The sequence below is a fragment of the Hemitrygon akajei genome, chromosome 3 (genome assembly GCF_048418815.1).
Source record: "Hemitrygon akajei chromosome 3, sHemAka1.3, whole genome shotgun sequence".
Classification (NCBI taxonomy): domain Eukaryota; kingdom Metazoa; phylum Chordata; class Chondrichthyes; order Myliobatiformes; family Dasyatidae; genus Hemitrygon; species Hemitrygon akajei.
In genome coordinates this window covers 84,340,767-84,368,686 of record NC_133126.1, presented here as the reverse complement: position 1 = coordinate 84,368,686, position 27,920 = coordinate 84,340,767, and the positions used below count along the sequence as shown (strand labels likewise).

Genomic DNA, 27,920 nt, shown 5'->3' with positions numbered 1-27,920 from the left:
TAATTATTTTATTGAAAAAGTGTCACTAAGCAGAGAAACCAAACTAAACACGGTGATTTTAAGTGTTAACGACAGTGAAATTTCTCCGAAGCCAAGGACTGATGTTGAGATAGTGAACCGTACGCCTCGTGAGCTGTGCTCTGACAGGTGAATAGCGTTTAGACTTTCTCCAGGTAAACAACTTGACCTTTTTTCCTGGGAGAACAAACACTCTAATTGTTTAACGACCAATACAATATATATTTGAATTTGCACAGCGACCTATCTACCACGTTGTACCGTTTCCGAGTGGATAAACACACCTCTCTACTTCCCCGCCCTTTCCGCTTGCGGAAACGGGAAGGCGTGTTATTTTTTCAGTGCGGCCCGGTGGGCGAGAATACCGGGAGAACTTATCGCTCTCCTAACAGTACGGGTAAGACTGTTTCAAGTCCAGTAAGATAACTGAGCGCAACGCCAAATACTAGGGCTACGTTAAGATTTGTGGAGTATGCCGTGCAAAACAGAAGTTTCTCTCAAACCCCTGCAGCGTAAGGCGCTAATTATCATCATAGACGTTAAGCAAAGTTAACAGATCCACATATTATATTTCACAGAAATCAACTTCTGCACATTAAAATAAACATCCCGTCAGTAAGGAAGAAACAAAAATCCCGAAGAGCGAGGAAGCCAGTGTGCCTACCTTTCGGTACACCAGCATATTGGGGGAAGTTTCCTCGGACTCACTACCCCGGGGAACAATTTGCTCAGAGGAGCCTTGAGCCATCCCGGGACCGTTAGCCGAACTCTACAAACAGGAATAAAGGGAATGGGTGACACTGTCCACACAGGCATACACAACCAATCCGTTGAATTAGATCGTCCGCTTCACCTCAACGCAGATGACCGATGTACCCACTCTGACTGTCGCCTGCTTTGTACATACATCCCACCAACCGAGCTGCCCCCGAACTCCAACCCAGCGCACGCTGACTGCAAACTATTTTTAACTCTTCGCAAGGAATGGTGGTGAAGAAAAGAACAATAATTATCTCCCAAACCAAAAATAAAACATCCAATCATTATCCATAAATAGCGACCCTTATGCAAATTGTCATGATGCTCGGAAAAGTAACAAATAATAAGCATTTTATAATATATAAAATGCATGCGCGCACACTTCTCTACATCGCTTGGCCTATATCGTACCTTAGCAAACGAGATGTGACTTTTCCGTCCCCTTCTACAGCGCCGACGGCTGGAGAATCAGGCAGTGGTGAGCATGTTGACTGACAGTGAGTGGGATGAGATGGGTTGTCTACGTGTGTTCGATTCTTCAGGAGAGCGGGGACTGGCTGCAGGTGAGTCAGTGCTGGGAGTGAGAAGGAGGATCTATCGACTGCGCGCACCGCCTCCACTCACTCTCTCACTCCTTCACCCAAGCTCCACGAGCTGCGACTACAGCAGCGCCCACTGACGCTGCCGGCTCCCCTGGCACTCAGCAGCGCACGCTTTTTTAAAAAACAAGGTAGCTCCCCCCCCCCCCCCCCAAATTGCGCCGAAGTACTAATTTCTCCTGTCACCGCTGTTCATTGCAGCGATGTCACCCCGCCCCCCAAAAGCCGCGCTCTCTACAAATAAAATGTGAAACGGCGCTTGGGGATGTTATTTCTTCCCTCACGGCTGCGGACAAACTTACAACACATGGTATGGCGTGTCAGATCAGGGTGAATGCGTATGATTTTGCACTTCCGATTGCTAGGAGGCTGGCAGCTATTTCAGCACCCGAAGACAGCGGAAATTTCGGCGCCCACATGCCAGGGGATTCCCTTTCTCAGGAGTAAAACTGTTGGAAGAGTAATTATACGTTTTCTGTGTAAAACCAGGCAGATAATTGTTGCGAAAAACCATTGCGCATGGTGGCAGGCTATCAGAAAAAAACATTGGTTGTTCCAGTTGCTTTAATATACTGCTACATTTAGTTCACTCTTTGCTATCGTCGTACGTCTCCTTTCTAGACTTTGGTCTGACAATGAATCACTGACGATTGCTAGCAACAACTCTTGGGTAGATACCGAAGCGCATCGGCCTCTGTACCTTTAGAACTAACATTTGATGTTCATCGTAACTCATTGGGATACGGACTATTTAGACTTTCAGTGAAATTTGCACACTGCAGTTCTGGTTAGCATGGACTAATGCTGGGACATCTACATGTGAATTTCTTTTATGTACAGAATAATAGAAGTCAGTAAGAATTCAAATATTATGGTATGGAATTTTGCTCTGAAAAGTTCAGGTGCAAGACATTTGCAAATATTAAGGCTCAACAACCATTCTTGTTATCCCAGGTATACAGATGACTGTGATCAGCTGTAGTCAGCAAAATGAAATTTTTTTCTGAAAGGGCAGTTTTCATATGAGTAGATTGTTTTCATGATTGTGGTATTGTTTGGTGACAGAAAGCTTCTGCTTTGCTATAGTTACACTCCCCTCGAACAACCCCTCTCAACCTCACCTTCCCACAACTCCCCTCACTATCAATTCCCCAGAACAGGTCAGTTATTAACCCAGTGGTGAAACCTGCATTTGTCCCACTGCCCCTTGTCTCTAGAACCACTGCATTGCATCATTTTACCCTAGTCTAATTCCTAACCCTGGCATCATTTATCTTCCTACTCATAAATATTGGTTATCTCAATCACATGGTTTTATTAATTTATGCTGGCTCAATTAAAAAGACCCAGGGTGCTATTTTCTTGTGTCATTCATGGGTATTAAACATATTCTCCAGAAATCCAAGAATGGGATATTCAAGTTCATAACCTTATGAAGATGTGTAAGTGGATGAATGTTGACATTATGCAATAAATGGAATCCAGATTCATTCTTCAGCTATGAACAATTAAAAATACACACAATGATTATCCTCTTCATTACACTTGAGCCCCAGGGAGGAAGTGTGAGGAACTTAGTATTACCAAAGAGAAATCCCAGAAGCAACAAATCCCTTGACTATATGACCTGCATCAAAGGGTTTTATTAAGATGTAGCTTCAGAAACAATTGAATTAACAGTGATTTCCCTAAGTTTCCTAGATAATCAAACAGTATAAAAAGATTGAAAGGGAACAAATAGAATATTGTTCTTCAGTAAAATGTTTAAAGTTCTATTTCGTCATGCAAAGAGCAATTTTCTTCTGGCATTTTTCTGATCTGCTACTGAGCCAGAAACATTACTTCAATCCTTGGCTGCTACTGAGCCAGGCACAGCTGAGAGTGACCAGGCTATGCAAATAGATTTATTTCTGAAGCAGGGAAGGAGCAATATTAGAGGAAACACTCAGGTAGTGTCCTTTTGGTGGTTAATGAACACTGCTTGAAATGATGGCGGTTTGCTAGCGACATAACTCACTAATAGCAACAATTGCTCAGAACTGCTGTCGTCAAACTATTCTAGCCAACGGAAAGCAAACGCCTGAAAAGGTTTGCCCATGATACACAACTCTGTGGATCACTGCTGAAGAGTTCATCATCATTTCCTTTGTGACAAATGTGTGGAATGTCAGAATGCACAACTCAGCAGTAGCTGCTTATTATGGTTCAATTTCAGGGATCTCATTTTACTGATAGAAATTTTATAACTTAGCTGGGAATGATAAAATGATTTTTGAAAAGGAAAAAGAAGCCAACATTTGATCATCTAAGCGCTAAACTCCATAAAAGCTCTAAAACAAACAGCTGCACTACCTCTTACTGTTCAGGCCCTGCCACAGAATACAAACATTGTCCTCACAGCAGTCAGTATTTAATAGAAATAAGATTCATGGTAGATTGCTTGATTAAAATACAAGAAAACAAGCACCATACAATAAACTAAAATCCTGACTTACAGTCAGAGAAATTATTAAATTCCAACTCCAATACCATGATATACAGTACTCAAAATGGCTCTTTTATTTTAATCCAGTGGTAATTCACAATTACCTCAAAGCATTATAGAGCCAAAAAGATCAAGAGTTGTTTTAATAAGAGAAAGAAAGCAGAGAGTGAAAGGTTGGGGCACTATCAGGTTGGGGGTTATGGAAAGGAAATCTGATGTTGAGGAGATCTGTAATTATCCTGGAGGCAGAGATTTGGCATTCACTTGTGATTGGTCATGGTCCATGAGAAGATATAAGGATGTGTCAGAAACTTGGCACCTGGCACAACTTACAGTTCCTATAAACATAATAATCCAAGAGGCTTTTTGGATGAGGAAGGAAGTCAGAGCAAAGTCATGCAGTCACAGGGAGAATGTACAATAAAGATTGTACCGTAGGGGAGAACCGAACCCAGGGCAGTGGAACTGTGACACAGCACTGTCCCACCCTGGGCTTGGATGGAATGTCCTAGTACTCATCTGTTAACACAGACCAAATTCACTCAGGAGGTGACTCTGAGATTTGACTGCTGAATTGACGCTCGCTTAGAAGTAGAGGCAACTCTGGCCCTTCTTGTACGCAGCCTCTGTGTTGGTGCTCCACTCAAGTCTGTCATCCAGGCGCACCCCCAGGTACAGGTAGGTCCTCAGCACATCCACATCCTCACCATCAATAGCAACAGGGAGCAGTGCAGACTTAGTCTTCCTAATGTCCATCTCCATCTCCTTTGTCTTACTGATGTTGAGCTGCAGATGATTCAGCTTGCACCATTTGACAAAGTCCTCCACCAGGACCCTGTATTCATCCTCCCGTCCTCCCACATATTAAATACAAATAGATCAGAACACCTGTTAAGCTCACTCCCTCCACTTGGTGTATTAGTTGACCAGTTTCAAAACATAAAATATCAACTCCTTAATCTTACTTTGGTCATCCCATCCCCTGACTGCTATTAATGACGACAGCAATAAAGTTCTTAAAATACAGTCAACTTCAAGCCATACATCATCCTGACTTGTCTGTTCTTTCATGGTAGTTAGGTTCAGTATGGGACCATTATTACCTTAAAGGTATCAGCAATTCAACTAGAATTTTTGTCAGCATTTCTCATGGTAACCATGCATAGACAATTAATGTAGCCTTAACTGTGACCCCACAGCCTGAGAAACAAATATATTGACAGTATAAATTTATAGCCACCTAAGTAAGTATCATTATGTTCCACAGGCCACAGATTTAAGGAAAATGTTCTCGTTATTTTCTATACATCTCTGACTAATGGACCGGGTGTTCAAGTATAAGAACTTCCAAGTCTATAATCAACTACTATACAAACAGGAGAAACTAAAGTATTTAAAAAATATATGACTTGCTATTGGATTGCATTCCAGCTAGCCATGGGTTAAGTATAATAATTTGTGCACAACACAATTGCAGCTTTTTTAACTGAGTGTTCTTTTTCCCCTCGTGTTGTCAGATATCTACAGCAAGAAATGTTTGGCTGATGGTTTTCTTCTCGAGCTCTTACCATGTGGTAATATCACTCAATAAGTCATCAGGTGAAAACAAGACAACCGTTAGCAGGCTTTTGAAAGCAGTAAACATGAGAATAAACCCACTAATCATTTTAAAATGCTGATAACCTCAAACATTTTCCCCATCAAAGCATCTTTGTTGTATTAATAGTTGGACATCAAACATTCTTACTTTGGATTGGCTATGCTGTCAGAAGCAGAAGGACAAAGATGGTACAGTGAGAAGGAAGAGCTGCATCAGTTAGATTGGAAAAGGTGTGGCTTATTAGATTATAAAGTAATTAGAGTTAAGGATAAATTTTGGTAAATGTGCAAGGGAACTGCAAATAGAGTTGATCACCTGTACAGCCAGAGAGAGCTGTGTGTAAGCATATGCCGTTGGTTACAGCCAAGGGTTAAAACCAAGTACAGAGGTTACATCAGTGGACTGCAGTATTACCCAACTTTTTTTTTTAGCACAATGCCCCTGCAAACACTTTCATACTTGCCAAAGCCCCTCTTAGTTACAATACTCTTTCTGGCATCCCCACAGTGTAAAAATATGTCTACCATATCCTATCATGAGAAAAAAGATTCTGCTTCAAATTTTTCTTTGTCTTTAAACCTAGCTTACACTATACCTGTACACTGTACAGCAGCTTCAGTATCAAAGTGATCTTTGAGCTTGATGGTTTTTTAGCAAGAATTGAAACATCTGGTTCAAGTTGTGACAGCAAAAGCCTTAACTCCCCATGCACAGCAATATCCAAATGGTTTCTGTTATTTGTGAGTGTGTGGTTCACTGTGCTGTAGCCTCTTTCAACAAGGTAGGAGGATGGAAATGCAATGAAAGCAGTTTGGCTCATCTCCAAAGACCAAGAAACTTTGTATGACAGTGTAGCCATATACCACAAAAGCTAACATTTTTGAAAAGCAGTTTTGCTTCTTCATCATTCAGAATTTTGATCATTTCTTCTGGCAAGCTCTCCCTTTTCTTTCACCTTGCAAAGAAATGGGTTAATTACCCAGTCCATAATTTCCCATTGTTCAAATCCTTGAATATTTTCTGAAAATCCTTCTTCAGTGACTGCAGGTGTAAGCAGTACTTTTGCAAATCACCGTCTATGAAAGAGAATGTCATACTTTCCATGCAGGGAAACTGAGAACATTGTTCTCTCAATGTTTTACTTAAATATTCCCAATTTTCCTATAAAAGTGGATGCTGCACTTTTTGCCTGGATTAAATTGAAATACTCACCCTGCAATTTCATATTTAAAATGTTCATTTTGCCATATACATCGGATAGGTAAGCAACATCTCCACGTAGAAGTTTAATCTTGTTTCCCAAGCTCTTGTCAACTTACAGCAAAAATTCAACCACAGCGTCAAAAAGTTCAAAGAAATATTTTAAGCATAATTCTTCTGACAGCCAATGCACTTCAGTGTGAAAAAGCAAGTGTTCAAACTCTTCTTTGTATTCTTGGCATAACTGATGAAATATTCTGCTATTTAATGGAGGCTTTAATTTTATTGATAGCAGATATTACAAGAGTCATGCTTGGGAAAAAAGTCACTGGCTGAGGTTTTTGGCTGTGAGTTGTTAATGATGAATTACACAATAGATTGCAAACAGACTTGGAATTTCTTTTTCATAAATGCCACTAAACCAGCATGGTGACCTGTCAGGTCACTGGTCTGAGTGCTACTGGCACCATGTAACCCAGTACTACCTGTCACATGGTCGGGTGGTCAGCGACTAAACCGGCTCCCCCACCAGGCTTGCCTGGTGGGGAGGGTGGCTAGACACCCTGCAGGACAAAAAACAAGACCTGTCAAAGGGCGGATGAACCCTCTCATAAGGTCAACGGCCATCTAGCAAACACGTGCCGTGAAGCATGGAAAGGGCATCCCTTGCATCGAAACTTGGTCTGACCATTCACTGCAACAGAACTTCCTCCAGCCGTCTTGGACCCCACCATGCCGCTGGATCCAGGAGGGGATGTCAAGAGGGTGGATCTGGACTTGTGCAACCACCTACTCACCTGAAAACCATTCACGCACACGCTGTTCCTTTCTGGGGGGGAGTGGGGGGTATCCAAATCCCACTAACTGACTGAAAGGAACCATCATCATCCTATGGGATGGATAGCCAGAAGAAGAAGATGGTGACCTGTCATTTATGGTGCTCCATCCGTTGCACAAGATATCATGTTCCTAATCAGAATACGTTTATCCTCAATATACATTTTGAGCTCATCATAAACTGATTCTTCATTGATACTTGTTTTTAACATTTTACAAATGGGAACCTCTTCATTATCTTTTCCATTTTTGATAAACTGTACATATACCATTAACAATGTCTTGTGTCACACAGTTGACTCGACCACCTGTATCCCAAATTCTGTTTTTTGGAGCTCTGCATAGATAATACTCAATGTCTTCACTGATTTCGTCAATGTGATGAGCTACAGAGTTATTACATAGAGGGATTGATTTTAAAATACTGGTATCCATTTTGAGAACAGTGATTCTGATACAGCAGGCATTATTAATTTTTCACCAATTGTATGAGATTTTTCACACTTTGCTACCATTTTGGAAATATTATAAGAAGTGACCAGGCCACTATCAAGGTTATTTTTAGCTTTCCTGGCAAATGACTTGAGTGCCCAATGCTTTTCAAATGCTCTTTCATCTTCTGGAACTGAGTACTACCATAAGTAGCCTTTTCGGGTGTCTTTTATGGAAGTGTTTCTGCAATCTTGATGGTTTCATGGCTTCATTAGGCGGTACAGTATTACAAATAAGACACATGGGGTGTCGCTGGTCTGACGGGAATGAAATAAAACCATACTCCAGATGTGTAACATTGTATTGTCTCTCGTTCTGTAATTTCTGTTTCTCAGCAGGATTACAATTCAAGGCTTCACTGCCTTCAGACTCATAGAGATCGCGCCATGCGTATTTATCCATCATTAATGGGGCTAAATTAAAATAAAAAATGAACATAACTGGGAATGGCTGTCGGATGTTGACGTCTGCAGTGAGTTGACACAGCCGGTTGGGTCTCGTGCCACAAGTCAGGGTGCCGTTTACCACTGCCCCCCCCCAAGAATCTTGAATGCCCCATCCCCGCTGGTGAATTCCATTTCCCATAACACCCCCTTAGGATATGTAACCACCCTGTTGGAAATCACTGCCTTAAGCAAACCCTCAGACACGATGGGTAAAACAACAATTATACCTGCCATTTAGTGGGCACATTAATAAGAAAATAATTTGATAGATTTAAGCACCAAGCTATGGATATCACATGTTCTGACAATACCTTGCAGCGTTACAATGTATTCACAAATGAATAATTTCTGGCTTTTCTCAGCTGTTTACATGATGTACCACTTCCCTATCTCTGCAAAGTGAAATTGACCATCTCTTCACTGCTAAAAGAAGTTTTGAGATGCCATTCTGCCCTCTACAGTGAATAGCTATTAAATGCATTAAAATAGATCTGCAGTGTATAAAATTGCTGTTTAAATCTGAAATAATAGCACTGACCTTTCGCTAGGAGTACAATCCCTTTGGTTTTAAAAGGAACCTATCTGAATCCTGTTTTGTTACATAGATTGCTTTTTCCCTAAAGACAGTAGCCCAAAATTCCATGCATGTTGGCCTCTGTTCAGTCCTTAGCTAGATCCATGAAATGAATCGGTCAGCTTTCTAGTTCACAACATCCTTCAAAACAGCCACAGTGATTATAGATACAGCAAGCACCTAGATGTGGGAGATTTTCCAGAGATCACCTAAGACAATAAGACATTGGAGAAGAACTAGGCCATTCAGCCCATTGGATCTGATCCACCATTCGATTATGGCTGATATTTATTCCTCTGAAACTCATTCTGCTGCCTTCTTCCCTGTAACCATTGACACCCTGATAAATCTATTGACCCCCCCTCTTTAAATATACCCAGTGACTTGGTCTCCACAGCTATCTGTTGCAATGTATTCCACAGATTCATTAACAACTAGCTAAAGAAATTCCGTCTCTGTTCTAAGTGGGCATCCCTCTCTTATGAGGCTGTGCCCTCTGCTCTTTGACTCACCACTATAAGAAACATCCTTTCCACATCCACTTTATCTCTCGGCCTTTCTATATTCTATAGGTTTCAATGAGACACCCTCTCATTCTTCTAAACTTCAACAAGTACAGGCCTCAAGTTATCACACACTGCACATATGTTAACGAGATATTCCTGGAATCATTCCTGAGAACCTCACCTGGGCCCTCTGTAATGCCTGAAAAACTTTTCTTAGATAAAGGGTACAAAAATGCTTACAATACTCCAAATGTCATCTGATCAATGTGTTATAAACCCTCAGCATTACATCTTTGTTCTTATACACTAGTCCTCTCGAAATGAATGCTAGCATTGCTTTGCCTTCCTTACCACTCACTCAACCTACAAGTTAATCTGGCATGAGGACTCTCAAGTCCCTTTGCACCTCAGATTTTTGTATTTTCTCCTTGTTTAGAAAATTGTCTATTCCTTTATTCCTTCTACCAAAGTGCATGACCAGATGCTTTCCTACACTCTATTCCATTTGTCACTTCTTTGGCCTTTCTCCCAATGTGTCTTAAGTTCTTCTGCAGACTCCCTGCTTCCTCAACACTATCTACCCATCCATCTATCTTCATACCATAAGACCATATGACATAGGAGCAGAATTAGGCCATTCAACCCATTGAGTCTGCTCTGCCATTCCATCATGGCTGATCCTGGATCCCACTCAACCCCATACACCTGCCTTCTCGCCATATCCTTTGATGCCCAGTCCAATTAGGAAACTATCAACTTCTGCCTTAAATACAGACAGACAGACATACTTTATTGATCCCAAGGGAAATTGGGTTTTGTTACAGCCGCACCAACCAAGAATAGTGAAGAAATATAGCAATATAAAACCATAAATAATCAAATAATGTTAATCATGCCAAGTGGAAATAAGTCCAGGACCAGCCTATTGGCACAGGGTGTCTGACACTCCGAGGGAGGAGTTGTAAAGTTTGATGACCACAGGCAGGAATGAATTCCTATGACGCTCAGTGTTGCATCTTGGTGGAATGAGTCTCTGGCTGAATGTACTCCTGTGCCTAACCAGTACATTATGGAGTGGATGGGAGTCTTTGTCCAAGATGGCATGCAACTTGGACAGCATCCTCTTTTCAGACACCACCGTCAGAGAGTCCAGTTCCACCCCCACAACATCACTGGCCTTACGAATAAGTTTGTTGATTCTGTTGGTGTCTGCTACCCTCAGCCTAATGCCCCAGCACACAACAGCAAACATGATAGCACTGGCCACCACAGCCTCGTAGAACATTCTCAGCATCATCCGACAGATGTTAAAGGACCTCAGTCTCCTCAGGAAATAGAGACGGCTCTGACCCTTCTTGTAGATAGCCTTAGGGTTCTTTGACCAGTCCAATTTATTGTCAATTCGTATCCCCAGGTATTTGTAATCCTCCACCATGTCCACACTGACCCCTTCGATGGAAATAGGGGTCACCGGTGCCATAGCCCTCCTCAGGTCCACCACCAGCTCCTTAGTCTTTTTCACATTAAGCTGCAGATGATTCTGCTCGCACCATGTGACAAAGTTTCCCACCGTAGCCCTGTACTCAGCCTCATCTCCCTTGCTGATGCATCCAACTATGGCAGAGTCATCAGAAAACTTCTGAAGATGGCAAGACTCTGTCTTGTAGCTGAAGTTCGAGGTGTAGATGGTGAAGAGAAAGGGAGACAGGACAGTCCCCTGTGGAGCCCCAGTGCTGCTGACCACTCTGTCTGACACACAGTGTTGCAAGCGCAGGTACTGTGGTCTGCCAGTCAGGTAATCAATAATCCATGACACCAGGGAAGCATCCACCTGCATCACTGTCAGCTTCTCACCCAGCAGAGCAGGGCGGATGGTGTTGAACGCACTGGAGAAGTCAAAAAACATGACCCCCACAGTGCTCGCCGGCTTGTCCAGGTGGGCGTAGACACAGTTCAGCAGGTAGACGGGATGGCATCCTCAACTCCTAGTCGGAGCTGATAGGCGAACTGGAGGGGGTTTAAATGTGGCCAGAGCTGCTCTAGAACAAGTCTCTCCAGGGTTTTCATGATGTGGGAGGTCAATGCCACCAGTCTGTAGTCATTGGAGCCACTGGGGTGCGACATCTTCAGTACAGGAACTAGGTAAGACATCTTCCACAGCACAGGGACCCTCTGGAGACTCAGGCTCAGGTTGAAGACATGGTGAAGTACTCCACATAGCTGGGGGGCACAGGCTTTGAGCACCCTGGGGCTGACACCATCCGGGCCTGCAGCCTTGTATGAATACACCATGGACTTGGCCTCCACCGCAGTCTGTGGCAGAGCATTCCACAGATTCATTACTCACTAGCTAAAAAAATTCCTTCTTACTTCTTTCTAAAAGGTCGCCCTTTAATTTTGAGGCTGTGCCCTCCAGTTCTGGATACCCCCATCATAAGAAGCATCCTTTCCACATCCACCCTATCTAGTCCTTTCAACATTCAATAGGCTTCAGTGAGATCCCCCCACATTCTTCTAAATTCCAGTGAATACAGCCCTAAAGCTGACAAATGCTCCTCATATGTTAACCCCTTCGTAACTGGAATCATCCTTGTGAACCTCCTCTGAACTCTCTCCATTGACAACACATTCTTTCTGAGATATGAGGCCCAAAACTGCTGACAGTACTCCCAAGTGCAGCCTGACTACCCACGCTTGGCCACAAAGCCATCAATTTTGTCTTCCAAACGAGAAGATCTGCAGACGCTGGAAATCTGAGCAACACTCACAAAATGCTGGAGGAACCCAGCAGGCCAGGTAGCATCTATGGAAAAAAAACAGTTGATGTTTCGGGCCGAAGTCCTTCAGCAGGACTGACTTGTGTGTACTTTTTTCCCATAGATCCTGCTGAGTTCCTCCAGCATTTTGTATGTGTAATTCTGTCTTCCAAATCATTGACATATAACGTGAAAAGCAGTGGTCCCAACACAGACCCCTGTGAAACACCACCCATCACTGACAGCCAACCAGAAAAGACTCCCTTTATTTGCACTCTTTGTTTCCTGTCAGTCAGCCAATTTTCTATCCATTCTAGTACCTTCCCTGTAATTCCATGGGCTCTTATATTGTTAAGCAGCCTCATGTGCGGCACCTTGTCAAACACCTTCTGAAAATCCAAGTATACACCATCCACTGACTCTCCTTTATCTATCCTGCTTGCTATTTTCTGAAAGAATTCCAACAGATTTGTCAGTCAAGGTTTCCCTTTAAGGAAGCCAGGCTGACATTGGCCTATTTTATCCTGTGCCTCCAAGTACCCCAAAAGCTCGTCCTTAAATATGGACTGCAACATGTTCTCAATCACTGAAGTCTGGCTACATGGCCTATAATTTCCTTTCTCCTGGCTCCCATCCTTCTTAAAGAATGGAGTGATATTTACAATTTTCCAGTCCTCCAGAACTGTTCCAGAATCTAGTGATTCTTGAAAGATCATTACCAATGCATCCACAATATCTTCAGCTACCTCTTTCAGAACCCTGCAGTGTAGTCCATCTGGTCCAGGTGCTTTCAGATCTTTCAGCTTCCCAAGCACCTTCTCCTTGGTAATAGCAGTTACCCTGACCTGCCCCCTGATACACTCAGATTTCTGGCATACTGATAGTGTCTTCCACAATGAAGGCTGACACAAAATACTTACTAAGTTTGTCCACCATTTCTTTGTCTCCCATTACTACCTTTCCAGTATCATTTTCCAGTGGTCTAATTTCTACTCTCGCCTCTTTTTTTTTACTGTTTATATATCTGAAAAAAACCATCTGGTATCCTCTTTTAAACTATTGGTCAGCTTACCTTCATATTTCATCTTCTCTCTCTTTATGGTTTTTTTAGTTGCCTTCCATTGTTTTTATAGCTTCCCAATCCTATAACTTCACTTAAATTTTTGCTATATTATATGTCCCCTCTTTTGCTTTTATGCTATCTTTGACTTCCCTTGTCAGTCATGGTTGTGTCACTTTCCCTTTAGAGTACCACTTCTTCTTTGGGAAGTACCTATCCAATGCCTTCCAGACTGCCCGCAGAATCTGCAGCCATTGCTATTGTGCCATCATCTCTGTTGGTGTTCCCTTCCAATCAACTTTTGCCAGCTCTTCTCTCATGGCTCTGTAATTCCCTTTACTCCACAGTAATACTGATAATCTGAATTTAGCTTCTACCTCACAAACTGCAGAGTGAATTCTATTTTATCATATTGCCTCCTTATAGTTCCTTCACCTTAAACTCCCTAATCAAATCTAGATTATTACGCAACACCCATTCCATAATTGTCTTTCCCCTAGTGGGCTTGACCACAGGCTGCCCTAAAAAGTGATCTTGAGGGCATTCAACAAATTCCATTCTTGGGATTCAGCACCAACCTGATTTTCCCTGACTACCTGCATATTGAAATCCCCCATGACTATTGTAACATTGCATCTTGTAGATGCCTTTTCTGTCTCCCATTGCAATCTGTACCCCACATCCTGGCTAATGTTCAGAGACACCTGAATATAAGTCCCATCAGGATTGTTTTACGTTTGCAGATTCCTAACTCTACCCACAAATCTAAATCTTCCAATCCTAGGGATTCATTTCATTTATTACCAACAACATCACCCCATCCCCTTGGCTTCCCTGTCTGTCGTTTCAATACAGGGTGTATCATTGGATGAATTCCCAAATAGGTTGTTCTTTCAGTCATGACTCAGTGATGCTCACAAAGTCATATTCAAAGATTCAGAGTACCTTTATTATCAAAGTATGTATGCAGTATACAACCATGAGAATTGTCTTCCCCACAGACAGCCATGAAAGAAAAAAAAGCATGGAAACCAGTCAAAGAAAAACATCAACACCCACCCACACCACGTCAAAAATTGTGTAAACTGCGACAAAAAGAATAAGTGAAGAACACAGAATATAGGATACAACTTTGAAAGAGTCCAGGCATATTCCGTTCAGCTCAGTGTTCATTACTTGCAGGCCGCCCCAATTCTGTGTTGCCCAAAATTGCAGCAAAAAAGGAGCGACCAAAAACCAGAAACACATCGTAACATGAACTGCAGAGTCCATTCTACAAACAGTGTCGATTAAACCCCTGGCCCAAGATCCAGGACTCTGGTACCATCCTCTGACAACATTGAGGCAGAGACAGTGAGAGACCATTCAAATGTAGGGACCTTCCTCTGGGAGCAGTGAGCGAGAGGCTGCTAGACAGTGCTGAACACTCGCTCACCTTCCACATCTGGCTTGACGATTTCAATCTTCCAGAAGATTTTAATCAGCAAAATTGGTGAAAAATTGAGCTGATCGTGGGCTCGCTGCCCGTCTCCAGGCTTCTTGGCATTGAGGCTGCATGTCAGTAGGAACCCCCCTTGGAGACAGAAAAGTGCCATATTGCTCAATCGGCCCAAAAACATACCATCAAACTGTAGATCACAGGCTTTTTATCTGCCAATCTCTAATCGCAGTACAAGGTCATCTACCTTGTTCTATATGATATGTGTATTCAAACATAAGACTTTCTGTGCTGCATTCATCATCCTTTTTGATTTTGCTCCCATGTTACACTTAAATTCATCCCACTGACTGCAATTTTGTCCTATCATCTGCCAATCCATCCTCAAAGTACCTCTATACACAGTATGTACTTGTAAACCAACTGCCCCATCTTCAACCATATCACTCCAGTTCCAATCCCCCTGCCTAATTAGTTTAAACCCTTACGAACAGCTCTATCAAACCTACAAGGATATTGGTCCCCCTCTGGTTCAGATGTAACCCATCCTTTTTGTACAGATCATACTTTCCCAATGATACTGAAATCTGAAACCTTGCCCCCTTGCACCAGTTCCTCAGCCACTCATTAATCTGCACTATCATCCTATTCCTGCCTTAACTAGCACGTGTCACTGGGAGTATTCCAGAGATTACCACATTGGATGCCCTGTTCTTCAGCTTCTTCCCTAACTCCCTATACTCACTGTGCAGTACCTTTCTCCCCGCCCCCCCCCCCACCCACCTTTCTACCTATGTGATTGGTGCCAATATGCTTAGGACCTCTGGCTGCCCACCCTCCCTCTTCAGAAAATTCTGCAAATGCTCTGAGACATCCTTGGCTCTTGCACCTGGGAGGCAACACACCATCCTGGCATCTCTTTCGTGGCCACAGATTCTCCTGTCCATCCCTCTAACTACGGAGTCTCCTACCACTATCGCTCTGCCTGACTTCACCCTTCCCTGCTGAGTCTCAGAGCTAGCCACAATGCCACAGGCCTGGCTGCTGCTGTTGTACCCTGATAGGTCATCTGCCTAGCAGTATCAAAAGGGCTTTACTTGTTGCTGAGGGGAATAGCCACAGGGGAACCGTGCACTAACTGCTTATTCCTCTTCTCCAGGTGGTCACCCATCTACTATCTGGATCCTACACTCTTGGTGTGACCGCCTCAGTAAAAATCTTATTTTTGAGGTTTTCACTCTCCTGAGCAGTCCCAAGTATGTCCAGCTCCATTTTCTTGATCTTGTTAGTCAGGAGCTGAAGTGGGTGCACTTCCTCCAGATTTAGTCAGCTGGGAGCCCGTTGTACCCTGCAATCCCACGTCTGACAGGAGAACATCCACTGCCTTCACAAAGATCTTACCTACACATTATACTTTTGGATATAACATCTTAAGCTTAAGTTCTACAAGTAATTAAGTGATTCTAGCCTGCGCGTGTTCTCGCTGAAGTCTGTTCAGCCAAGACCTGACCACTCTAACACTGGCCCGCTCCCACAATGGCTGCTCTGCTTAAACCTTGCTTCAAAGATTCAAAGTACACTTATTATCAAAGTAGGTGTACAAATTCAACCTCCCACAGGCAGCCATGAATTATTAAAAAAAAGACAATGAAACCTGTTCCAAAAAAAAATCAAACACCCAATGCGCAAAAAAGAGCAAATTGCACAAATGGCAAGAAGTGAGCAACCAACACATAGGATATCAAACATCACACCCCAAGTACAGTAGCATTCAGTTTAATTCAGTTCAGCACCACACCACTAGCCCACTGCAGACTGGGGGCCATTCTGAGGTTAAAAGGGACACTGGAATTCTTGTACAGGATTTGCTACTGGTTAACATGCCAGTTGAATAGGGAGTAAGGAAGATAAATGCGAAGTTTGAGAGAACTAAAATATAAGAGCGTACAGAGGAGGTTTATGAGAATGATCCTGGGAATGAAGGGATTAATGTATGATGAATGCTTTGCAGATTTGGGCTTCTTCTCAATGGAATTTAGAAGAATGAGGAAGATATCATTGAAAGCTGCTTAATATTGAAAGGCCTAGATAGAGTGGACATGGAGAGGATGTTTCAAATTGTGGGAGAGGCCAGTCTCATTTCCTTAGCGAGAGTGTGTGAATAGAGTGTGCCATAGATTCAGATTCAGTTTATTGTCATTTAGAAACCACAAATGCAATGCAGTTAAAAAATGAGGCAATGTTCCCCCAGAATGATATCACAAAAGCATATGACAAAACAGACTACACCAGAAAATCCACGTAACATTTGGCAATCCCCAATCCAGAGTCCGGAGAGGCTGCTGCGTATTAATATCGCGCTACCGTCTAGCGCGTTCCTCGGAAAGGAGCTCCAAATCCACCAGACAAAAACAAGACCAAAAACTAAAGCTACAAGGCCTGCACAAAACCACATAGTTACAACATATAGTTACAACAGTGCAAACAATAGCATAATTGATCATTGGGTATATTGTGATGGATATTCATTTTCTAAGGCCTGAGAGACTTATTACTAAACTGTGCTCTCTGGCATAGAGGCATACCCTTTCTAAAGGATCAGTTGTTGATGATACTAAAAGAATCAGTTGTTGATGGCCACATCTGCACCAGGTGTATCGAGCTGCAGCTCCTTAGGGACTGTGTTTGGGAACTGGAGATGCATCTTGTTGACTTCCATCTGATCGGGGAGAGTGAGGAGGTGATAGAGAGAAGCTATAGGCAGGCAGTCACGCCAGGGCCTGGGGAGATAGATAAGAGGGTAACAGTCAGGAGAGGGAAGGGCAGGAGTCAGAGGCTAGAGATCTCCCCTGTGGCTGTACCCCCTAGCAATGTATTCCTGCTCGATATTGTTGGGGGAGATGGCCTACCTGGGGGAAGCAACAGTAGCCGTGCCTCTGGCACAAAGTCTGTCCCTGTGGCTCAGAAGGGTAGGGAAAGGAAGAGGATGGCAGCAGTGATAGGGGACTCTATAGTTAGGGGGTCAGACAGGCAGTTCTGTGGATGCAGTTAAGAAACACGGATGGTAGTTTGCCTCCCAGGTGCCAGGGTCTGGGATGTTTCTGATCGTATCCACGATATCCTGAAGCGAGAAGAAGAACAGCCAGAGGTCGTGGTACATATTGGTACAAACGACATAGGCAGGAAAAGGGAGGAGGTCCTGAAAGCAGACTACAGGGAGTGAGAGAGGAAGTTGAGAAGCAGGACCACAAAGATATTCATCTTGGGATTACTGCCACATGACAGTGAGTATAGAAAAAGAGTGAGGTGGAGGATAAATGCATGGCCGAGGGATTGGAGCAGGGGGCAGGGATTCAGATTTCTTGATTATTGGGACCTCTTCTGGGGCAGGAGTGACCTGTACAAAAGGGATGGGTTGCACTTGAATCCCAGGGGGACCAATATCCTGGCAGGGAGGTTTGCTAAGTCTATTGGGGAGATTTTAAACTAGGATTGCTGGGGGGTGGGAATCGAACTGAAGAGACAGAGGGAGAGGCGGATGGCTCACAAATAGAGAAAGCTTGGAGACAGTGCAAGAGGGAGGATAGGCAGGTGATAGAGAAGGGACGTGCTCAGACCGATGGTTTGAGATGTGTCTATTTTAATACAAGGAGTATTATGAACAAACCAGATAAGCTTAGAGCATGGATCAGCACTTGAAGCTATGATGTTTTGGCCTTCACTGAGAGTTGGATGGTGCAGGGGCAGGAATAGTTACTTTGAGTGCCAGGCTTTAGATGTTTCAGAAAGGACAGGGAGGAAGACAAAAGAGGTGGGGGCATGGCACTGTTGATCGGAGATAGTGTCATGGCTGCAGAAAAGGAGGAAGACATGGAGGGATTGTCTACGGTGTCTCTGTGGATGGAAGCTAGGAACAGGAAAGTGTCAGTAACTTTACTAGGTGGTTTTATAGACCACCCAATAGTAACAAGAACATCAAAGAGCAGATAGGGAGACAGATTCTGGAAAGGTGTAATAATAACAATGTTGGTGTGGTGGGAGATTTTAACTTCCCCAATTTCGATTGGCATGTCCCTAGAGCGAGGGGTTTAGATGGGATGGATTTGTTAGGTGTGTTCAAGAGGGTTTCTTTTTTTAAAATTTTTTTTATTGAATTTTCAAATAGGTTACAGAAAGAAAAAAAAATTATCAACCCTTCCCCCCCTCCCCTTAACCCCTCCCCCTAACATATCCCTACAGGAAAAAAAAAGAAAAAAGAAAGAAAGAAAGAAAGAATGCCTGGATATCAGAAGATCCCCACATGCTCCATGGAGTTCATAATAGCTTTAATATGTATATTTATTTATTTCCCCAGATAACCAATAATTTTATCTTCGGAGCACCTATATATTTAATCCTATTTTTTGTAAATAGGGGCACCAAATTTTCAGAAATATTTCATATTTATCTCTTAAATTATAAGTAATTTTTTCAAGTGGAATGCAGCTAAAAATTTCATTCTTCCAACGATCTATACTTAAGTATGAATCCGATTTCCAAGTAACTGCAATAGCCTTTTTGGCTACTGCCAATGCAACTTTTATGAATTCTTTCTGATATTTATTCAATTTGGATTTTGATTTTATCCCTTCAATATCGCCTAGTAAAAATAATGTTGGATTATGTGGAAGTTGTATTCCAATAATTTGTTCCAGTAAAACTCTTAAATTTGTCCAAAAAGGTTGAATTTTAAAACAAGACCAAGTAGAGTGTAAAAAAGTACCAATTTCTTTATTACATCGAAAGTATTGATCAGATAAATTTGAGTTTAATCTATTTATTTTTTGTGGTGTAATATATATTTGATGTAAAAAGTTATATTAGTCTTAGTCGACTAATCTTAGTCGAACATTTATTGTATTTGTCATACTGTCAAGACATAATCTTGACCAACTTGTTTCACAAATTTTAATATTCAAATCAGTTTCCCAATTTTGTCTTGACTTATGAATTCCTTGTTTAATTGCCTGTTTTTGAATCAGATTATACATACCAGAAATAATTTTTTTAATTTTTCCTTTATGAATTAAAGTTTCTATTTCATTAGGTTTCGGCAATAACATTGTTTGACCCAGTTTATCTCTTAAATAAGCCCTTAATTGGAAATAACAGAAAAGAGTGTTATTTGATATTTTATATTTATTCTTTAATTGGTCAAATGACATTAATATACCTCCTTCAAAACAGTCTCCTATATATCTAATCCCTTTGTGAATCCAGTTATATAAAAGTGATTATCCATTGTAAAAGGAATAAGTTTATTTTGAATTAAAGGTCTCTTTGCTAATAAAGATTTCTTTATCTCATCATCAACATTTATCTTATTCCATAAATCAATCAAATGTTTTAGTATAGGAGATTCTTTCTTTTCCTGTATCCATTTAGATTCCCATTTATATATAAAATCTTCTGGTATGTTTTCTCCTATTTTGTCTAATTCTATTCTAATCCATGCCGGTTTATCTTCATCAAAAAAAGATGCAATAAATCTAAGTTGATTTGCTTTGTAATAATTCTTAAAATTTGGTAATTGTAACCCTCCTAGGTCAAATTTCCATGTCAATTTTTCCAACGATATTCTTGACATCTTACCTTTCCAAAGGAATTTCCTCACACATTTATTTAACTCTTGAAAAAATTTCTGTGGTAATTGTATTGGTAATGTTTGGAATAAATATTGTAATCTAGGGAATATATTCATTTTTATAGCATTGTCTCTACCTATTAATGTTATTGGTAACGTCATCCATTTATCAAGATCCTCTTGAATTTTTTTCAATAATGGCAAATAATTTAATTTATATAAATTATTTATATTATTATCAACTCTTATACCTAAATACTTTATACCATTTATCGGCCATTTAAATTGAGTTATTAATCAACATTGACTATAATCTCCTTTAGTAAGGGGTAGAATTTCACTTTTATCCCAATTTATTTTGTACCCTGATATTTTCCCATATTCTTCCAATCTAGAAGATAATTTATGCAACGAATGCAATGGGTTAGTTAGATAAATCGGAACATCATCAGCAAATAAGTTAATCTTATATTCCTCCTGATTAACTCTGAAACCCATTATATCTGAGTCAGTTCTAATTAATTCAGCTAATGGTTCTATCGCCAACACAAATAAAGCAGGTGTTAATGGACAACCTTGTCTAGTTGACCATGTTAACTGAAATGATGTTGAAATTTGGCCATTTGTCACCACTTTAGCTTTGGAGTTAGTATTTAAGGTTTTAATCCATTTTATAAAAGATACTCCTAATCCATATTTTTCCAATACCTTAAATAAAAAATCCCATTCCAATCTATCAAATGCTTTTTCTGCATCCAAAGCAACTGCCACACTCATTTCTTCCCTCTTTTGTGCCAAATGAATTATGCTAAGTAACCAAGTTACATTATCTGCCAATTGTCTATTTTTAATAAATCCTGTTTGGTCCATGTGTATTAATTTGGGTAAGTATTTAGATAATCTATTAGATAAAATATTTGCTATTATTTTATAGTCCGTGTTCAACAAAGGAATAGGTCTATATGATGTTGGCTTTAAAAGATCTCTGTCTTTTTTTGGCAATGCTATTAAAATAGCTATCGAAAAAGATTCTGGAAGTTTATGCGTTCTTTCCGCTTGGTGTATTAGCTCCATAAAAGGAGGAATTAATAAATCTTTAAACTTTTTGTAAAATTCAGGTGGAAAACCATCTTCTCCTGGAGATTTATTACTCTGAAGTGATCCTAGAGCTTCTTCGACCTCTTTTAATGTAAAAGGCACATCTAATCCCTTCTGTTCTTCCAAATTCAATTTTGGGAGAGTTATTTGTGATAAAAACCTTTCTATCTCAACAATATCATTTTGTGATTCTGACTGATACAATTCAGAATAAAAATTCTTAAAAGTTTCATTGATTTCTAAAGGTTTATAAGTAATTTTATTTACACTTGTTCTAATTGCATTTATCGTTTTGGAAGCCTGTTCTGCTTTTAACTGCCAAGCAAGAATCTTATGTGATCTTTCACCTAGTTCATAATATCTCTGTTTAGTTCTCATAATTGCTTTTTCTGTTAGGTATGTCTGAAGTGTACTATATTGTAGCTTCTTATTAACAAGTTGTCTTTGTTTTTCTTCTGTCATATATCATTGAGATTCTTTTTCTAATTTTGTAATCGCTTTTTCCAATTGATCTATTTCTACCATATATTCCTTCTTAATTTTAGAAGTATAACTTATTATCTGGCCTCTCAAATATGCCTTCATCGCTTCCCATAATATAAATTTATCATCAACTGAATGTGAGTTTATATCTAAAAAAAACTGAATCTGTTTTTTCATAAAATCACAAAAATCTTGATGTTTTAATAATATTGAATTAAATCTCCATCTGTAAATCGATTCCTCCTTATCCATCATTATCATTGTCATTTCTTGTATAAAAGCTATATCTATTTTCATTTTCTTAATGTAAAAATTATTTTTCTTTTCACCGGTCCATTAAGTCCATTAACATTAAAACTTTAAAAATTCAGTAAATTAGTCATTATTTTTAACAGGGTTACTCCAGTCTATAATAATACATAATATTTCAACTCTCATAGTACCTTGGGGAATTATTTTAAAATTCTCCATGTTGCTATGTGTCTCCCCTCCGATCATCCAGGCAAAGAAAGAAAGATAAAAGAAAAATAGATTATAAAGAAAAAAAAACACAAAAAAAACCCTGCTAATGTTGTGAATGAAAAAAAACACATTACCCCCCTCCATTGTGCGGGTCATGGCAATCGCCATGATTACACACATGAATCCCATAGCGATCGATCCAAAGTTCCCCCAGCTCCCCCGTAACATGAAAAAAGTATATATAAGAGAAGAAAAAATAGTATCACTACTCTCTATTAATATTTCTCTAATTTTTACCTTTCTCCCTGTATCCTATAATTAAAAGTATATTTAAGTATTCTTCTGTCCTTAATGTCCATCAACTCACTTCATCTTTAATCTGTTTCACTTTTAAATCTTTACTGTGTCTAGCGAATATTTGGGAGTTCTTGTGCAAACTCCTCTGCATCCCGATGATCAGTAAAAAAATCTTCTTTTTCCGTCATCCAAAAAAATTATCAGTGTTGCCAGGAGGTGCAATATAAATTTATAACCCTTTTCCCATAAAACTTTTTTCGCTGGATTAAATTCCTTCTTTCTCTTCAAAAGGTCATAACTTATATCAGGATAGGAAAGAACTGCTTTCCCTTCTATCATCAATGGCCCATTTCTCTTTCTGGCACGTTGGGCAGCCGCCTTCAGGATCTTTTCTTTATCTTGATATCTTAAGCATTTTATCAAGATTGGTCGTGGGTTTTGATCAGGTTGAGGTTTTGGTCTTAAGGCTCTGTGGACCCTTTGGATTTCAATCAACTGGGTTCCCTCTTCCATTTCCAAATTTTCCAGGCTCCATTTTTGAAAAAAATTTATTGGATCCTCTCCCTCTATCCCTTCTTTAAGACCAACAATTTTAATATTATTTCGTCTACTAAAATTTTCAAGCACGTCTATTTTTTCCAACAGTCGTTTTCTTTCTGATGTCCAGGCAAGAATATTATCTTCCATTTTATTCACTCTATCAATAGTGTTTCCCATTATTTCTTCCAGCTTTTCAACTTTCTTGTCCATTTTCTCCTGTTTTTTCACCATTTTATCATAGTCTTCATATTTTTAATATCTTCTTTTATTTTTTTTAATATTTTAATTCTTTTAATTCATGCATTATTTGCGCCAAAGCTTCTCTTATGTCTCCAGAATATCTTCCACCTCCAACCTCTTCCTGTCGTTCTTCTTTTACCTCCTCATCTTCATCTGTATGTTCCAGAGAATCCGAATCCACCTCAGGTTCGTTTTCACTTCCACTTCCAATCGTAGCTGGGATTTGTAGTTCAAATTGCTCATGTTTGCGCATGCCCTTTCCTTTGTGCACGCGCAGTTCCTGTTGTTCCTTCTTGGAGACTGTTGTTGTTGCCGCCGATTCCTGTTCTGTATCGCCGGAGGTGAAATGCACTTGAGTCCGAGGCTTCTTCATGGCGGCTGGCCCAACTTGTACAATCTTCAAAGTGGTAGTTTTCTTCTTTGTCTGTTTAGGAGGCATTTCTAAGGAAAATCCTGAGTAGTTTAGATGTAGTTTTTAGAAAATATTTACTAACTTTTCTTCACTTAAACATTAATTTATTAGTTTTTTACAGGAGAGCTGGATTTCCACGTCTCAATCCTACGTCATCATGTGACGTCCCCACCACTTTGGATACTTGTGGGGGGGGTGACCTAGCAAAGGGAAGTCAAAATGGTCAGGTTTCTGGCACTGACTTTGGTCTGTGACTCAGAAGGGAAGGAGGGAGAGGACATAAGCTGTGGTGATACAGGATTCTGAAGGGGATCAAATCTGTTGGAATTCTTTCAAGCAGGGTAGACAAAAATGAATTGGTAGATGTTGTTTACTTGGATTTTCAGAAGGCCTCTGACAAGGTGCCACACATAAGGCTGCTTAACATGTCAAGAGCCCATGGTATTACAGGAAGGACACTAGCATGGATAGAACATTGGCTGATTGGCGAAAAATAAAGGGAGCATTTTCTGGTTGGCTGCCAGTGACTAATGATGTTCCACAGAGGTATGAGTTGAGACTGTTTTTTTTTATGCTCTATGTCAATGATTTAGGTGCCAGAATTGATGGGTTTTTTTGGCCAAGTTTGCAGACGATACGAGCATAGGTGGAGGGGTAGGTAGTGTTGAGGAAGCAGGGAGTCTGCAAAAGAACATTAGTAGAATGGGCAAAAAAGTGGCAGTGTAGGGAAATTTATTTCTTCTAGCACTTTGGTAGAAGAAATAAAAGCATAGACTATTTTTCAAATGGTGAAGAAAACTCAAGAGTCCAAGGTTGAGTTGGTGGTGAGGAAGGCAAATGCGATGTTGGCATTCATTTCAAGAGGAGTAGAATATAAAAGCAAGGATGTAATGTTGAGGCTTTATAAGTCAGTGGTTAGACCACACTTGGAGTATTGTGAGCAGTTTTGGGCCCCTTATCTAAGAAAGGATATGCTGATGTTGGTGAGGGTTCAAAGGAGGTTCACAAGGATGACTTCAGGATTGAAAGGCTTATCTTATGAGGAGCATTTGATGGCTCTGGGGCAGTACTCACCGGATATCAGAACAGTGAGGGAGGGATCGCATTGAAACACATTAGATGTTGAAAGGCCTCAATAGAGTGGATGTAGAGAGGATGTTTCCTATGATGGAGGGGTCTAAGACCAGAGGGGACAACCTCAGAATAGAGGGACATCCATTTAGAGCAGTGATGAGGAATTTCTTTAGCCAGAGAATGGTGAATCTGGAATTTTTTGCCACAGTTGGCTGTGAAGACGAAGTCATTGGGCATATTTAAGGCAGAGATTGACAGATTCTTGATAAGTCGGGGCATTAAGACAATGATCACAACATGATTGACTTCAATTTGAAATTTGATAAAGGAGAAAGTAAAGTCTGACATAGCAGTATTTCAGTGGAGTAAAGGAAATTACGGTGGCATGAGAGAGGAGTTGGCCAGAGTTAAATGGAAGGAGCTGCTGGCAGGGATGACTGCAAAGCAGCTATGGTGCGAGTTTCTGGGAAAAATGAGGAAGGTGCAAGATAGATGTATTCCAAAAACAAAGAAATACTCAAATGGCAAAATAGTATAACCATGACTGACAAGGGAAGTCAAAGCTAATGTAAAAGCAAAACCGCAAAAATTAGTCGTAAGACATAGGATTGAGAAACTTTTAAAAACCTACCGAGAGAAACAAGGAAGAATCATTAGGAGGGAAAAGATGAAATATGAAAGCAAGTGAGCACACAATATCAAAGTGGATAGTAAAAGCTTTTTCCAATATGTAAAAAAAAGAGAGGTAAGAGTGGATGTAGGACTGCTAGAAAATGAAACTGGAGAAATAATAATGGGGAACAAGGAGATGGCAGATGAACTAAATGAGTATTTTACATCTGTCTTCACTGTGGAAGACACTAGCAGTGTGCCAGATGTTGAAGTGTGTGAGGGAAGAGAAGTGAATGCAGTTACTATTACAAGGAAGAAAGTGCTCAAAAAGCTGAAAGACCTAAGGGTGCATAAGTTACACAGCCAGATGAACTGCACCCTGGAGTTCTGAAAGAGGTAGTGATAGAGATTGTGAAGACTTTAGTAATGATCTTTCAAAAGTCATTGGTCTGGCATGGTGCCAGAGGACTGGAAAATTGCAAATGTCACTCCACTCTTTAAGAAAGGAGGAAGGCAGCAGAAAGGAATTTATAGACCAGTTAGACTGACCTCAATGGTTGGAGTTTATTGTTAAGCATAAAATTATGGTGTACTTGGTGATACAGGACTAGATAGGACAAAGTTAGCATGGTTTCCTTAAGGAAAAGTCTTGCCTGATTAACCTGTTGGAATTCATTGAGATTACAAGTAGGATAGATAAAGGTGATGCAATGGATGTTGTATATTTGGAAGTTCAGAAGGCTTTTGACAAGGTGCCACACAAGAGGCTGCTTACCAAGTTAAGACCCCATGGTATTACAGGGAAGGTACTGGCATGGTTAGAGTATTGGCTGATTGGTAGGAGCCAGTGAGTGGAAATAAAAGGATCCTTTTCTGGTTAGCTGCCAATGACTAGTGTTTTTCTGCAGGGGTCGGTGTTGGGACCATTTCTTTTTATGCTGTATATCAATGATTTAGATGATGGAATAACACACACAAAATGCTGGTGGAATGCAGCAGGCCAGGCAGTATCTATGAGGAGAAGCACTGTTGACGTTTCGGGCCGAGACCCTTCGTCAGAACGGAGGAGTAGTCCTGACGAAGGGTCTCGGCCCGAAACATCGACAGTGCTTCTCCTTATAGATGCTGCCTGTCCTGCTGTGTTCCACCAGCACTTTGTGTGTGTTGTTTGAATTTCCAGCATCTGCAGATTTCCTCGTGTTAGATGATGGAATAGACAGCTTTGTTGCCAAGCTTGCAGATGATATGGAGACTGATGGAGGGCAGGTAGTGTTGAGGACCCCAAAGAACCCCTCGACCAGATGCAAAGTGAATCCAGGTCTCTCATCTCATTTTGCCATGGAGTGCCAGTTTTTTTATTTATGTGCAGTTATGTTTAACACCCAATAGGAGCACAAACAATTACTTTGGATGCTGTTGCTGACCATTAAAAAATGAAGTTCAAGCTAAATATTTGCTTATTTTTATCTTACTTTATTTTTAAATTAAACTTACACCAGGTTAATGTATTTGGACTAATCCATCATTTTATTATTTTAAGTAATTGAATTAGTTTAATCAAGGGGCTGAACTAAAGATGGAACGAGAGGGCGACTTCTCCCAACCCATTAACAAAACAGTTATATTCTTCTTCTTCTAATGTCTCTACTTTCCTTTTCAGGGTGACTGGGGTCCTGCCGGGTTCTTTGATCTACAATTGCACTCCAACTATGGTTCTGAACACGTCCAGGTTCAGCCTGGGTTCAATGGATGCTGATTCTTGAGTCAGGGAACTCGCAATAAAAGCAACGCTTCAGTCTGACTAACATCAAAGTACTGACTGCTTGTCTCCCCTTTCATTGCGGAAGGAGCAATATCTGTCTCTCCCTTTTTAGTGAGAGAAGGAGCTGTGAGATGTCAAAATGATGGCGTGAACAGTTAGTTTTTGATGTACTGTGGACCATGTTCTCTCTCTGGTGCCTTCGCTGTTGCTTGGTGGGTGGTGGGAATACCGATGTTTTATGCTAGGATAAATAAGGGGAGGGTTGATGCTGCTTGTTGCTGCTCGTGTTTGGGAGGGGTGTATGGCTCTTTGGGATTCGTGCATTTTTCTTCTGTCATTCTTTGGGGTTTTTCTGTTTCGAGAATGTATGTGAAGAGTAAGAGTTTCAGGTTGCATATTGTATACATTCTCTGATATTAAATGGAGTCATTGAACCATTATTTAAATCCAGTTAAATAGTTTCTCAATCTCTCACAATATTACAGACATCTAAAACCAGCAAGCTGTTAATGGAACAATCAAAGGTTCAAGCCCTTCAAGAATGTTG

The 27,920-nt window shown here is 40.7% G+C and overlaps 1 protein-coding gene and 1 long non-coding RNA gene across 3 annotated transcripts in view; one reads left to right on the top strand and one right to left on the bottom strand.

The window, feature by feature from the left end:
• Positions 1 to 1,460, bottom strand: part of LOC140725163 (regulator of G-protein signaling 6-like) — a 573,527-nt gene extending 572,067 nt beyond the window's left edge. For both annotated transcript variants that reach the window (XM_073040261.1, XM_073040262.1), the window contains exons 1-2: positions 1,189 to 1,460; positions 683 to 787 (exon numbers count right to left, since the gene is read on the bottom strand). In XM_073040261.1, coding sequence (XP_072896362.1) covers positions 683 to 766 — 84 coding nt within the window. In that variant the 5' untranslated portion in view covers positions 767 to 787; positions 1,189 to 1,460. The remainder of the gene's footprint in view (positions 1 to 682; positions 788 to 1,188) is intronic.
• On the top strand, positions 349 to 27,662 carry LOC140725164 (uncharacterized). The gene is made up of 3 exons (XR_012098279.1): positions 349 to 415; positions 1,229 to 1,340; positions 27,272 to 27,662. It is a non-coding gene; the product is annotated as an uncharacterized lncRNA (long non-coding RNA).
• Positions 27,663 to 27,920: the final 258 nt, after the last annotated feature.